Source organism: Typopeltis vanoorti, chromosome 19 (assembly GCF_054136105.1).
Source record: "Typopeltis vanoorti isolate ZY-2024b chromosome 19, IOZ_Tvanoo_1.0, whole genome shotgun sequence".
Classification (NCBI taxonomy): domain Eukaryota; kingdom Metazoa; phylum Arthropoda; class Arachnida; order Uropygi; family Thelyphonidae; genus Typopeltis; species Typopeltis vanoorti.
In genome coordinates this window covers 49748778-49764978 of record NC_143567.1, presented here as the reverse complement: position 1 = coordinate 49764978, position 16201 = coordinate 49748778, and the positions used below count along the sequence as shown (strand labels likewise).

Genomic DNA, 16201 nt, shown 5'->3' with positions numbered 1-16201 from the left:
TAATCTGTAAAAATGGTAAAAGTAAATTTGACAAATATCATAAAGAATAATGACAGTTAGTATTACAAATTTATAAGATTGGAATATTAATTAGAGAAAATTATTCAGTTAGAAACCATGATTATGCTAAGGCAGCGAGAATAGATGATATTTGATTTGTAGACCAGGCTTAACATAATTCACAGGGGGCGGTAGGTGTCAGGGGAAAAGAGCTCCCCTAGTGTGTGTGTGTGTGTGTGTATACACAGGTGAAAAGTTTTTTACCTTGGGTATAATATATGTTAAAGATACCAAGTAATTTTATATCTTTAACATATATTATACCTAAGGTAAAACACTTTTCACATCTTTCTCTCATCCAGAGATTCTTAATTAATAAGGTCAAAGCACCTTGTGGCAACTTGCATAAGTAAAATTGATAAGCTCTGTATTACTTAAACCCTGGCATTTCAGGGTCTGCCTACTCACTGATGAGACCTCAATAAAGGTTGAAACCGGTCTGGGTAGTGATCCCCACCCATAATGTATAACATCATACATCTCCTAGGAGATGTGTTTTATATTTATGGGAAATACTAAGGAAAGTGATCAGAACTTAATCCATCTTTACCACGAGTTGCCTTGGTGTTGCACCACCACCACCATAAGTCTTGAACCACATTCAGCCGCAAACTTGACACTTGTCTGTTTGTTTACTTGGGGAAAAGGATTAAACCCAAGGTTATAAAATTACTTGATATCTTTAACATATATATACAGGGTGCTTCAAAAAGAATATCCCGATTTGAAAATTGTATATCTCTGCAACCACAAACTACAACTGAATGCAACTTGTACCATGTGAACATCCTTGGCCTTTCACATGGTACAAGTGATATATTTATTATATTTAATATATTATTATTAAATATAATTATTTGAAATCGGGGTCATTCTTTTTGAAACACCCTGTATATTGAATAGTATTGGTGATAATCCACTTCTTTGAATGAGACCTCTATTGGTTTTAATTTTTTCAGTTGCTTCATTATTAATTTTAATATAGCTTTTTTTCCATTATATTTGCTATTGCGTTTGTGGTTTGAGGCGTAGCTTTCAATTCATACAGTATATTGATTATTCTTTTCTGTTGATTTGATTGTATGCTTTCTCATAATCCAGGAAGGCCATATATGTTGGCAGATTAAATTTTATTCTGTTTTCTATAATTTGTTTGAGTGTAAATGTGTGATCTGTGCAGATCTTCCTTTCCTAAAGCCGCATTGTTCTTCTCCAATAATTTCCTCACCCATGGTGTTATTTACTTTTAATTATATCTAGATATATTTTATAGCATGCATGTAATAAGGATATTCCTCTGTAGTTTCTGCAATCCTTTCTGTTTCCTTTTTTGAATATGTTTAGTTCTATTGCTGTCTTCTATTCTTGTGGGATGTTTCCTTCTTTCCATATTCTGTTTAGGAATATAAGCCATTTCATAATTGAAATCTTTTAGAGCTGTATTTGTATAGTTCTGAATTTATTCCATCTTCTCCTGTAGCGTTTCTATTTTTTAGTTTTTTCAATATTTTCTTTAGATCATTTAACTGTATTGGTTCTTCATTTGTTTCTTGACTTATTATTTGTTTTATTTCAATTTGATTATTACTGTTTAGAACAGGGGTTCCCAACCTTTTTGTTTCCTAGAGCACATTCTAAAATACCGATAGGGTGACGGGCACCATCTGAAAACAAATATTTTGAATTCGTTTGGTAAATGAATACATACAAAGTTTACATTATAATCGAATGTTTTATTACTTAAAAGTTTACATTATATAAAAATGTAAATATATATATGTAAGTTAGTGTGATCTTTGGCATTGCATTTCATTGGCCAGTGCGTCATAATTAGGAGAATATGATGATATTCCAGTTCTTAAACTGGAATGAACAACTTCGAATGCGCGTCTATGCATTTAATACTCATCATGTCATTAACGCATGCGTCATATAGCATGCCATGAATTGTTGCGTGATTATTTCCAACTATATGGCACACGGTTGAACAGTGGTGGGCACACACAAATTGGTTGACGGGCGCCATCGTGCCCATGGGCATATGGTTGGGAACCCCTGGTTTAGAAGCTGAGTGTAGTAATTGCTCCATTCTTTTGTGGAGAGGCCTTCTATTTCTTAATGTAATTAATAAATTAGTATTTCACTGTAGCATATGTGTATTGTGTAAATTTATCAGATTTCGGATTTGATCAACTTGCATCAGTTCATGTATATCTTGGTCTTCCTCTTAATTGCTTCCCTGCCATTTTTGCTTGAAACACCTGTCTTGCTAATTTTTATTTCTGTTTTAGAGTTTTACTTTTCTTTTCAGGTTTAGGTAATTGGCATTTTTACAGAGCATAGATAACATGTTGAACTAAGTACATGTTTGAACATGCTTTGCTTTCTTGGAAGAAAAATGACATAAAATTAAAAAAAAATCCTCTGACATTTTATTCTCAAAGGGAATAAATAGGCAAACCACATCTGACTAAATTTTTGAAGATCAGTGGGCAGCAAGCATTCTTCAGCCTTTGCTGTCAGTGAAGAGAGTATGGAAGATAACTGTCACTGTCTTGTGATCCCTTAACATATTATTGTATGAAGTAATGTAAGTTCTATAGTTAATTTCTTGAGGTGTGAGGTTAAAACCCAACTTTCCAAGGTGAATCCTATTTGGCTCAGCCAAAGATCAACTAACTTGGAAACTGATTCAAAAAAGGCCTAGGAAAAGTTCCTCTAGTCAGTGACTAGAATTAAACTTATAGTGGTTTTTTTTTGGTGGTTTGGTAATAAAGAAGCAAATGCCTTTTTCACTAGGCTACACAGGGGGCAAACCCTTAAAGTGAATTATAGAATATTATTTTCATTAATTGACCGTTCTGTGAACTTACTGGATGATAAGCCTCAATTAAAAGTGACAGATGACTTGAAAAGAAAGGTTTTATTTGAAAACAAACTTAAATTTGATTATCTATAATTAAATGTAGATAGATAAAGAACTGTATCCTTGATTTCATAAATTAATAGCAGCAGTTCTTAGTCAGATTCAGGGCTGTACTTATGCACAGGTGCACAAGGCTCTAGCTGAGGACCCCAAAAAATTAGGACCAATTTAAGGGCCCCAAACAATGGGATTTAAAATTGAAGAATTAAAAGTATAAATCATTAAAATTGAACATAAAAAAATTATGATTGTTTTGTGTTAAATTTCCTATATCAGTAATAATATAGATATAGCTCAGAAAAAGGGTGTCATTGCTTCAAGTCAATATCTAAATAGATCTTGTTCCCCTTTTTTTTAAAAGAATGCCAAAGCTATTTATTTTCATATATTTTTTGTGTTCATGACTTGTTTACGGTCATTAATCTCGAAATCCTATTTTCACTTATCTATTTATCGATTTATCATTAAAGATATCATATCAAGATGCTAATCTAATTTTATTTAAAGTTTAATTCAACTTGATTTTTCATTTATGTATTTAAGGAAAATCTAGTTCATTTGAAATTTACTTTTTGCTAAATCTTAAATTGTCGAGAAACATTGATAATATCTTTCTTTAAATGTTTAAGGAATTATCATATTGCCCTGTTTATGATTTTAATTGATGTTATATATAATTTTTAGAATTTATGTTACTCTCATGCACTGTAAATCTTCTTAAAACTAAGGATGAGGCATATTCAGAAGTGCTTGATAATTTTCAGGTATTTATTAGACCAAATTTAAATTTCACCGAAATCGATATTATTAAAAAATTGGTAAAAATTTATAACTCAGATATTGTAAGTGAAATAGATAAATTTAAAGATGAAGTCATTCAGTTTCTGGAACACATAAAAGAAGAAAATATGATGTTTAAAACATAGTAGACATGTACAGTCTGGTAAATAATGGGCTCAAATCAACATTTCCTAATGTGGAAATACTGAAAATTTTTCTGACAATGCCAATGAAGAACATTCATTTACTATTCTTAGAGGGGTGAAAAATTATTTATGAACTCTTTGCATCAGGATAATATGTGAAATTTATCAGTGTTATTTATTGAAAATTACGCTGTGAATAATTTGAATTATGATGATATTATTGACAAATAAGCTGTGCTGTGGTATTTCCTTTAGCCTCAAAAGCCATCTGCCTCCTAGGAATCTATATTTAAAAAAAAAAAATGCTTTGTTTTTGTTTCTGGCTACTAAACTGTCTCCTCTTTTTTGTCACTAAACTTTTATATTGCTTAGAGAAGATGATTCCTTTGCTATCATTTAGACAGTATTTGTTTCCTTTTGGTGTGAATGAATAGGACAGAATTTCAGACATAAATTTAATATATATATATTCTGATTAAGGACATGCTTATAAATGTGATGTAAAAATAGGAAAAATTACATCATTTTTTTTTTAACACAGATATGTGTTATTTATGAGAATAGCACATAAATATTGCTATTCTCATAAATTCTCTCACATCCTCATGAAGTCTCTAAGGCTTATTAACCAAACTGAATAATTGCTATGATGAACTTTGATATGAAAACCCACTTAAATTGATTGGTTATGCATTTTCAAGACTGAATGTGATTCCATTGTCATATAATTAAATTAAAAAAAAAAAACCTATGCTAAGCATATTCAATAAATCATCAAAGAAAAATATTTCTTCCCTTTACTTAATATGACTCAAGAAGATATTTGTTGTTAATGAACTGAGATTGGTAATTATTGGTGGTAAATTTGTAAATGATGCTCTACACATGAAAAATGTTGTACTCTCTTCATAAAGATTATTCTTCATCAGTTATTATTTATTGCTGATGTGGCAGATCATTTCCGAAGTAGGGAATTAAAAAAATCTTTCTTTTTTGTTATATAGTGCTACTCGGACAGGTTATATTCGAATTCTATCCTTCAAAGTTGGCATTATCTTACTTTGTAAAGGCACTCTGGAAGATAAATTCAGATGTAAGTAAAATATATCTTTTGTCATTAGTATTGTTTGAAATTTCGTATAAATAAAGTTAATGTAAAATGTGGCCTGCAAAAAAGTTATCATTATAACTTTTTTGCAGTTATAATGATATGGATTCCTCATTATCATTTAAGTAGTACTTGTCTGTTTCTCTTTAGAATTTTTAGTAAAGTTTGTTACATTTTACCAATCTTTTCATCTGTTATTATGTAGCTAATTACTGTTCATAATTATTCCAAACAATCAGAACAACATACTAGTTTTTTGTTTCTTTAATTCCACATATGAACCTATAGTACTTGAATACTTTTAGTGGGCTAAGAATATTTTTCTCTTTCTTTATTAAGTTTTATAAAAACTTTTTATAATATTAATATAAAAACTATTTTTATATTAATATTTTTTTATATTTCTTATTTATTTTCTATCTAGTCTAGAAATGCTGTTCCTAGAGGCCAGACATGGAATTTTTTCAAGACACTTCATACCTCCAGTAAGTGGGACAGTGGTCTCATTCTGTATGATGAAGCTCATCTCCCACCTAAAGACAATCACATACATCAATTCTCATAGCAAGATTTGAACCTGTAGCCATTTGGTCGGAGAGCAGATACACAGTTTAATACAGAACTTCATGCTTAGAAACATTTTACAGTGCATGAAGTTCACATATACTTTACAGTTGGCAATAAAAAATGTTTACTTCAGTAATTCCCCTTTCTGTGCTGCATTGAATATCATTCAGTGCCAAACATATTTCTCACATTAATATTGTGTGCAGTTATATATATTCTTTGTGGCCATAATTGGTGATATTGAGACAAAGAAGACTAAAGGTGAGAACCTGCTAATAATAAATAAAGGATTTTGTATTCAGACAATGGTGATCAGGGAAAGAAAGGAGTAGCAATGGCATTCAACACCAACATGAAGATAAATTTCTTGATTGACAGGCAGTTTCAAGTCAAGTTATATAGAGAAATTTCAAAATGGGGAATTAGACAACGAGACTTATTTGTATCTATGGTCCCACAGAAGGTTACGAAAAAGAAGTATCTTACCCTCTTTATGTCAGCTACTTCTTTTGCATAAAGGTGGCTCCAAGACAGAGGCATCAAACGATAGACCAATTAATATATCATGAGTGGTTCTTCAAGTATTGGAAAAGTTGATTAAAGTAAAATCCAACAGTGGGTGGATAGGGATGCAATACTCTATAATGGGCAGCATGGCTTTGTAAAAGGTAGGTATTGTCTTAGTAATTTATTCACATTTTATAATAAAGTTACAGTGGAATTGCATAAAAGAAATGGCTACACCATGATATTGCTTTGCAAAGGCATTTGACAGAATAACACATGGAAAACTATTACAAAAGGTGGAGCAAATGGAAATGAATATGAAGCTAGTGGTATAGATAGGAGAGATGGTTGATAGACAGACATTAGAGCGTAGTATATGGTGGAGTGGAATCTAGGAGAATGAGGGTTATTAGTGGAGTACCTCAAAGTTTTGTACTAGGACCACTACTCTTTAATTTGCATGTTAATGATATAGGGGAAGATTTAAGATGGAATATATCAGTTGTATGCTGACGGTCACCATTTCTTACTAGGGCCACCACTCTTTAACTTGCATGTTAATGATATAGGGAAAGATTTAAGACAGAATATATCAATTGTTTGCTGACGGTCACCTGGGTTTCTTGGGGACCAGGAGGCAGTAGAGAAAATTCAGAGAAGATTGACTAAGCTGGTTACAGGTCTGTGGAATAGGTTAAAGGTTTGTTGGTTAGTTGATAGGCTGAAAAGAGGGAACATTATAGAAACTTTTAAGATATTAAAGGGGTTTTATAAAATTGATGCAAAGGGAATTTTTCAATATATATGACAAATATTCAGAGAACTAGTGGTTATCTGTGGAAGTTCTGTAAGAGTGTGGTTAGTAGGGATGTTGTATACATGATATATATATATATATATATATATATATCATGTGAATCCCACTTACAAATGTAAACTGTATGTAAATATGTATGTAATATGTAAATGCAAAATGTAAACGTAAGCATATGGATATTAGTACTACCACAAGTGGACTAAGGGTTAGGTAATCTATGAACTCTAGAGACCAAACATGAAACCTTTTTCAAGGAACTTCAGGGCTTTCTACAAAATGGCCTCACTTTTAAACAACTTTCTTTCCTTCAATATTTCAACACCTACAGTTTTTATTAATTTTTAATGGAAACCTTTATTTTTATCTTATTCAGCATTATGTTTTTATATTTCTAGGATTATATATTCATCTGTCCATGTATAACAGATACCATTATAACAAACATGCTCACTATAGCAAATTATCAGAAATATCTGAACCCCCTATAGGCACAATGCCATTTCAAAAAATTCACTGCAGCATATTGGCTCCTGAAAAATGCCTTTGAACAGTTTTTGCTTTACATTTTTTTTTTTTTTTTAGTAAGTTAAGTTTTAAAGATATTACAACAAGTTTTGGAAAGCTTTTAGTGTATTGAAAAATAACCAAAGAGTTTATCTTTACAAAGGTAGCTTCCTTGTTTTTGCTACATCCCCCCCCCCCCCAAACATAGAGAAACTGTCTTTGCTAAACAGTGTCTTCTTATTGCTGTTAACAAGGATGTTTGTTTCTGACTGTTCTAGAATGTACTAAAAATTCTGTACATAAATGTATACTTATCTGATTGTTAAAGGACTTCATAAATTATTTAATATCAAATAATAGCAGAATCTTTTGCTGCTGGCTTCATGGTTGCCATAGCAACATCCTATGGTTGGAAAGACTAACCATAGGGTGTTGTCACAGAATTCAAATTCTTTTGTAGAATTTGAATTCTGTGACATGAAGATCATCAATGCTTTTCACTTGAAGGTGAGTTAATTGGTCTCATATTTAGATATGAAGGCTTTATTCTCTTGGAAACTTGGGATTTTCCCCTCTATAAAATAAATAAAGTAACTAAAGAATATGCATTGACAGACATAGCATTATATAGAAATGGATTAATTACTTCATATTACCAAAATTAGGTTTATAAGGAATGCTTAGTTACTTGACTGGAACAGGCCTTATAGCACAGGAGATATGTGTGGATAAAATGAGATAAATTTTCAATTATATTAACCGATTGATAAAATTTCTTTAATAGCATAAGATAAATTTTGGCCAATGTATGATTAATTTAGGTGTCTAACCAAACTATATATGGATAGTAATAGGCATTTCTTTTGATATTTTTATAAACTGTATCTAATGAAAGTGAGTGTACTAAATAAACTATTGATAGCCACTTTCATAAGTTTTTTTTTTATAAGTATCTGTTAAACTGCAGCATCATGTTCTTTCAACAAGAATTTATTTCAGTATTTTCTGATTTATTTTACAGTATCAAATGAAATATTTTGCTCTTATGAATATTAATTATATAAATTATATACAGTAGAAATAGGGGATATTTAAGATCCAACCTTATTTCACAGCCAAATTTATTGTAGAAACTTTGAAAGTTTTGCAATTTTGACCAGAGAACTTATGATAACATAATTCTCAGCATTGACATCGCCTTAGCTTGCTCTTCTTAAAAGACATGAGTACTTCCAAGATGTCCATATATCTGCCTTTTATTTGTGCATTTGCTAAAGGTTTCACTAGCCTGACAGCTGTTTTATACTGGTTGGTACTCTATAGAGACAATCAGAATCCTTAAGAGAGCAAAAATTCTCATTCAATACCAAAGCAACTTTTCTGACATAGGATTGTATTCTTATAAGCTCTCATCAAAATTTCTAACTTTCAAAGTTTCTACATGTCTTTAGCTTGGAAATAAGGCTGGATCTTTAATGTTTCTTATTTTCATATAATTTACATCACTGAAATGAAGCCATATGTCTCTTTATTTGATGATTAATTAGATAAAGATTTTTATTTTCTTTATCTGAAATTAATTGCAATTATCATTTGAAGATCTCTTTCGCTTGATTGCGGATGTGAATGGCTATGCTGATGAAAGAAAATTGGGCTTATTGCTACATGACTGTGTTCAGGTAAGATAAACTGAAGTAATTTTTTTGGTTTTCAAATGTTTATTTCAGTTAAGTGCCATTCTTTTGCTCAGTTAATTGTCATTGTATCTGAGTAACATAATTAAGGAAAGTCTGTGACTATGGAAATGGCATTTATATCCATAGTGCTAAAAAGTCATCCAAAGAAAAACTGTTCTGAGTGGTTCTAGGTGTTGACTCAAGAAACCTTTTCTTGCCTGTGCCTTTCTTCATCTAGTTCCCAAAGTTAGTCAGTCTCTGCCATGAACAAGTAGGGTTTTTTATTCCTGGAATTCTGCAAATCAAGAAAACTGACTATAGAATTTACACTAATTCAGACAATGATATATATATATATATATATATATATATATCATTGTCTGAATTGCGGTGTGGATGGAGAGGTGGAGACTGGGGAGGTATGTGGTAAGTGGTGATAAAGGTGATTTGGCGGGTGTGGTGGAGAGATCACAACCAACATATGGCCTTGATAGGACTGGCTATAGACCTAAAAATAAAGTGTTATGTTTGTTTACAAATGCCAGAAGTATCAGAAATAAAGGGGATGAAATGGTTTCAGTGATTCAGTTTATTTGCCCCCAAATCATTGGAATAAGTGAAACATGGTTGAATGAAGATGATATCGTAATGGGAATAGAAATGGAAGGGTACAGTATTTTTTGTGAGGATAGAAAGGGCAGGAAGGGAGGGGGAGTGCTGCTGATGATAGCAGGGGAGTTAAATCTGCATAAGTAGACATGAAAGAGGGAAACATTTAGTTGGATGTTGCTATAGGCCTGGGAATGTGGAAGGCGGTGATGAAGAAATGTATAAAGAACTTGGATTAGTGAACAAAGGAAGGGTAATTATTATAGGTGATTTTAATTCCTATAATTTCTCGTGAATTTCAAAGTGAATTTCTCGACTTCTTGAGAAATAACTATCTCAGGCAGCATGTAAAGAAAGGCACACAAGGATCAAGAGTTCTAGATCTCATCATTTCATCAGAGGATGTAATGGTTAGAGGGGTTTCACATTTTCCTCCAGTTGGTAAAAGTGATCATGAAGTAATCACCTCTTTCATATGCAGGCTTTTGCGAGGAAAGGATATATGTGGAATTATAAGGCTGGTGATTATGACAACTTAGGAGACAACTTGGATCTATAACATGGAACGAGGAGTTGAGTGGTAAGGAAATAAATGTACGAATGTATCCCAAAGGCCAAAAGGCTGAATAAGGTTGGTGTAAAATGGATGAATGTGGAGCTTAAGCATGAAATCTGGAAAAAGAAAGTCTTTTGGAGGAAGTACAAGATGAATAATGGTAATCAGTCACATGAAGAATATAAAGAACAAGCCAGGAGAGTGACTCAGTTAGTAAGGAAAACAAAAGTAGAGTAGAAATTGGCAAATAAGCCAAAAAAACCCTAGAGAGTTTTTTTAGATATGTGGCAAGTAGAAGGAAAAATGATCATGGAAAGATGAAGTTAAGGGATGAAAGTGGTAGAATGGTAACTGCTGCAGAAGACCCTGTTGAGTTATTCAGTGATCAATTTATAAGTGTGTTTCATCCTGATCAGGGTGGAATCATGAGGAACTTAGAGGACATAGCAGAGGATAGCTTAATTGTGAGTGAGCAGGAGGTATTTGAGGAAATAAATAACCTTGATGTTAATAAGGCAATAAGATTTGATGAAATATTACCACACATCTTAAGAGAATGTTCCAGGGAACTGGCAGAAGCATTGGCATGCCTGTTTAACAAGAGTTTTGCGAAATTCCACCTTTATGCAGTGGAATTTGCAAAATTCCACTGCATAAAGGTGGTGATAAGGCTGTGGCTTCAAATTATAGGCAGTCTGTATATCTGGAGTTGTGGTGAAGGATGTGGAGAGATTGGTGAAAAGTAGGATACAGAAATAGGTTGATAACAGCAGTATTCTCTGTGGTTATCAACATGGGTTTGTTAAGGAGAGATGATGTTTCACTAACTTATGTACTATAACAAGGTGACAAATACTTTGGACAGAGGAGATGCATATACAGTGGTGTACTTGGATTTTTCAAAGGCTTTTGATAGACTGCCACATGACAAGCTCTTAATTAAATTGAAGGAGATGGGATTGGATAACAGACTTCTGTGTTGGATCAGTGACTGGCTGTCTGATAGGTATCAGAAAGTTGTATATTGGGGTGCAGTATCTCAAAAGAGAAAGGTCACCAGTGGTGTGCCACAGGGGTCAGTTTTGGGGCCGTTATTGTTCAATTTGTATGTTAATGATATTGGATTGGGTTTAACTAGTGATATCCAGCTGTTTGCAGATGATGCAAAACTGGGGGAGAGCAATGCACAGTCAGGCTGATGTTAATCCTTATAAGAGAGTTAAGCCTTACAAGAGGATTTGAATAGATTGCATGAATGGGCAGGTAAGTGGAACTGTGAGTTCAATGTTGCCAAGTGTAAGGTTTTAAGATTTGGTAAGCAATGATGGGATGCCAAGTATACACTTGGTGGGGAAACTTTAACAGAAGTAGAGGAGATGAGAGATCTACGAGTGATGGTGGACAAGGACCTGAAATTCAGGGGCCACATTGCACAAGTTGTGAAGACATCACATCGAATAATGGCACTGATGCAGAGAACCCTGACATGCAGAAATAGAGAGATTATGATCCCATTGTATAAGGCCTTGATCAGGCCTCATATGGATTATTGTGCACAGATTTGGTCGCCAGGTTTTCATGGTGACAAGGATATGTTGGAAAGGGTATAGAGAAGATTCACAAAGGTGGTCAGTGGTCTTTGGAATGTGGAGTATGAGGACAGATTGAGGGAATGTAAGTTGCAGAGCCTCGTGAATGGAGGAAAGGGGGAGGATATGATTGAGACATATAAACTGGTCAGCGGTTGTTATCAGGTAGACATGGAAGAGATTTTTCATAGAAGTGGAGAAGGAGTGAGAAGCAGGTTCTTTGCATGGAGTGTGGTTGGTGAGTGGAATGCATTGCCTGAGTGTGTTGTGAATGTGGACACATTGAATCAGTTTAAGACTCAGTTGGATGAGCATTGTATGCAATAGTGAGTACTCCCATGATGAATCTCTGACTCCATGGAGGTCAGGTGTCGATAATAATATTATTATTATTAGAGTTAGGGGCTGTAAGGTGGTAGCAGTTATCTGCCATATTCTCCTTCAAAGATGCTAATTAAAATCATTGATAGTCTTGGACGAAACTACAAGTGAGTGGCCGAGGGTGGAGATTGGTTTACTAAAATAATTTCCAGAAGTTAATTTAGGACTAAATTCTCCAAAGGGAGTAGACCTCACCTACTCTCTCCCTCTTTGGGAAATAAAAGGAGTTAGCATTTTCTCCATAATTAAGAGTCTGCACTATTTTTTCCATCAGCAGTTTTCTTTAAAATTGCTCTTTGATTTGATAACCTTCTCTGATTTGAGCTGCCTTTCATTTCTTAGTTTCTTATCTGTCTCTCTCTCTCAGCCTTTATATTCACCACTGTTGGGCAAAGGCCAAACCATTGCAGGAGGGTTGGGTCTACTTCTCCCATGGTGATCCATTCCATCTTTGGAGAATATTTATACAGTTGTATGAATGAATGTATGAAGGTAAGACAATCACAAACATTCATGCCCACAGCCAGATTCGAACCTATAGCCTTTTGGCTGGAGAGTGGATATGCTAACCACTTGGCCAACTGGCTGGCTTAGTTTCTTAGACAGTCCATTTATGCAGATCTTATTTTTATACCACTGAATCCTTTGTGTTTTGTTTTCATTAATCTTTTGTTTTGTTTGAATTACAGTTTTTAACAGATGAGCTGTGTTTACACAGTTTTAGATATTAATAATTCTAAGTTCCTGTTTAATGTTCTTCATTTTTAGTATACTTCTCATTGATACGATTTGTTTCTAATTTTCTGGTTCTGCTCTCATATCAGTCTTGTTTTGGTTTTATTTCTAACTCACCTCATTGATCCATATGTTAAACTTTTTTAAACACTGTTTTGTATACGGCTATTATTTTTCCTTTATTCTATATAAATTTATTTATTTCACTTAAAAACTCATAAAGTCCTGTTAATTATATTACACATTTGCAGTTTTAATTTCATGATGATTTTTAATTGTGATTTGGTGACAATTCGTACAGCTCATTTTCCCTTCCTGTTTCAGTTAGAAGAGATAATAAAATAAATTATAATTAACAGTGAATAATTTTTATTCTATGAGGGTATTATATTCCAGAATTTTTTTGTTCTAATTTTTTTTATGTTAGATCTATTTTCAAAAGGTTGGTCAACCTGTAGTATGTTAGTACCTTGTATGGGGAAAGGATGGTGTTGTGAAAAGGATCTTATAATGGTACTCTAATATGCATTCTTGTGTCAGATAAAGGAAATAGCTATTCAGTGATACTGCTGAACTTTTAGAAGTGAAAATCGAGTCATTTCCTCAAGTTTCCCAGGAATGAAAATTGAGATTTTGATGAATGCAATTGAGGGAAAAAAAAAGGAAAAGACAGGGTAGTGCTCATAGAAACAAAACATTTAAGTACTGATAAATACTTAAGCATGCAATAGAATATGAACAGGTTACTGGCAGAAGTAAAAGAGATAAAAGTGAGAATTGTCAGTATATTGCCATGATATGATAGTACTGAGTTAAGATGGAGGAAATGAGTCGATATGCATGCTATGTAGAAGAAAGGTGTGATTTTTTGGATCTTTGGGGTGAGATGTCAGAAAATACTTATATAAGAGGGATGGCCTGCACTTGAATAGATTACTGAGATGAGACCTATTGATGAGAGAGAGAGTCAGGGAAACTAGATCATATGGGAGGAATGATGAGAATGTATGTGTAAATTCAGCTAAGGTATGCAAACATGATAACAATATGAATAGCAATGAGCAAAATTATGAATTTGATGGGGTGAACCTGTATGCTTTGGGTTTAGAATTTTTGAAAGGGGAGGAGAAAAAATTGCCCATCTGAGCCAAGATGATTACAGATGTAAGTATACAGAAAAGCCAGGAGGTAACTTGTTATGTCTGCACACACATGTTAATACAAATCACAGATCCAGCTATTGAATACTGTGCTGACATTTGGGGTGGATCCCCTTAAGAGCTCCTTAAAAATACTTGACTAAATAAAGGGCAGTTAGATTGATTAATGACCCACCTGTTAACAATTCACTTCACCATCTTTCACAGAGACATTTGGTTTTTGCAGTGTGTATCTTCTATAGATATTGCCATGGTAAATGTTCACATAAAATAGCTTTAATAATTCCTCTGCTCTCTACTAAATCTGTTGAATATGTACAACTGCCACCTAACATCTCTTCAGAGTACAACTCTAGGCCCACAGAACAAATTTCTTTTCCTCCTCCTTCATCTATGTTACTGCTGTGTTGTGGAACAGTCTCTTCCCTTATGTGTTTCTTGAATACAATATATAGGCCTTCAAATCAAATGTAAATAAGTTTTGCCTTTCCCAAACCACTACCCATACACAGTACTAACTTACTATACGTTGATCTCCCAACCTCTCACGTATGGGCTCAACATAAAAAAAATGATAAATAAAAATAAAATAAATGTCTGGAGCATCAGGAAAAAAAAAAGGATTGAGTGAGTGCCTTGGTGAATATGTTGTGGCCTAAGATTATTGGCATTAGTGAAACTTTGTTCTCAGAGTCAGATATAGTAATCAGAATTGGTGTACAAGGCACAGTATTTTTAAGTAGGACAGAAGAGATAGGAGGAGAGGAGGATTGCTGATGATATCTGATGATTTGAGCCCAGTTAGGGCAGAAACTCATAATAGTAATAATGTTCCATGTAGGAGTGAGTTTCAGACTATATGGTATGAAGTGAAGGCTAACAGGATGAAGTATATGATGGGATGCTGCTACAGACATAGCATTTCATTTGCTGGGGATGATGGAATGCATTGCCAAATTACCTGATGGATACTAAATGAGTAATCGTTATGGGTGATTTAAATTATCCAAGTATTGATTGGATAGCAGAGAAAACTCATGATGGGAATGAAGGAGAATTTATTGAGCTGTTGTGGGACAACTTTCTTAAGCATCATGTGAAAGAAGGAACTCGAGATCAAAGAGTTCCTTGTGTTAATTTGATCATAGCATCAGAAGCGATGTCAGTTAAGGATGTGACTGTTTTGCCACCACTGGTGTGAGTATTTATTTATTTAGCATATGACATAAGAAAAAAAAAGACACATGACATCAAAATATGTAAATACATATTTGTGTAGACAATATAAATGAGACAGGTAGTGTACATACACAAATAATAGGTAAAAATATCACTAAAATTTTAAGTCTAGTTCAGCTAGCCATTCAAGAGCTGAAGGATCTGCCTAAAAAAAAAAGTGTCTCAGGTTACCAGAGCAGGCTCTTATGCTGCAGTCCTCCACAGTGTACCGGATGGTTTGGTTTATGGCCCCACAGTCACATTGGGTGTAGGTGATCTTCCCCACTTTTGTAAGCTGTCTATGCAGATACCATGTCTTGTGCATATCCTATTTAAGCTTTTCTATAGATGACGTGGAAGCTCTTTCCCTTTCAGATTTTAGTTAGGGAGAAGGATGTACTTGTTTAAGTCTGGTGGCAATTTTTCTTTCCAAGTTTCTAGTCATTTCAAATTAACGTTGAAATTGCTATTTACCAGTTCTTAGCCAGTATTAGTGGAAGCCATCCTGATTTAAGGCGATTTATATTTATGTGTGGATAGTCTTCGTGTATTGGTAACAGGAGATTGCTATTTATTTTTTGTACTCTTTTACAAGAGCATCTTGTCTGTACAAGTTTGGTGGTGCAATGTTGCTCAAAGTTGGAAAACTTTGAACAAACAATTGGCTAGTTCTTCAGCCAGTACTAGTGGAAGCCATCTGGATTTAAGGCGATTTATACTTATGTGTGTAGTAGCAGAAGAACCTGACACAGTTTTTTGTATGCTGTTATTACGGGTTCTGATCTTTAAAGCTATATTCTCCAAATATCTTTTGAAAAATAGTATTCTATTCAAGGTAACAGTGAGATATTTAGGGAAATCT

The 16201-nt window shown here is 33.6% G+C and overlaps 1 protein-coding gene across 1 annotated transcript in view; it reads left to right on the top strand.

Moving 5' to 3' along the window:
- Positions 1-16201, top strand: part of Dys (Dystrophin) — a 923162-nt gene that overhangs the window by 836976 nt on the left and 69985 nt on the right. Inside the window, exons 61-62 of the mRNA XM_090409612.1 lie at positions 4917-5005; positions 9015-9094. Coding sequence (XP_090265738.1) covers positions 4917-5005; positions 9015-9094 — 169 coding nt within the window. The remainder of the gene's footprint in view (positions 1-4916; positions 5006-9014; positions 9095-16201) is intronic.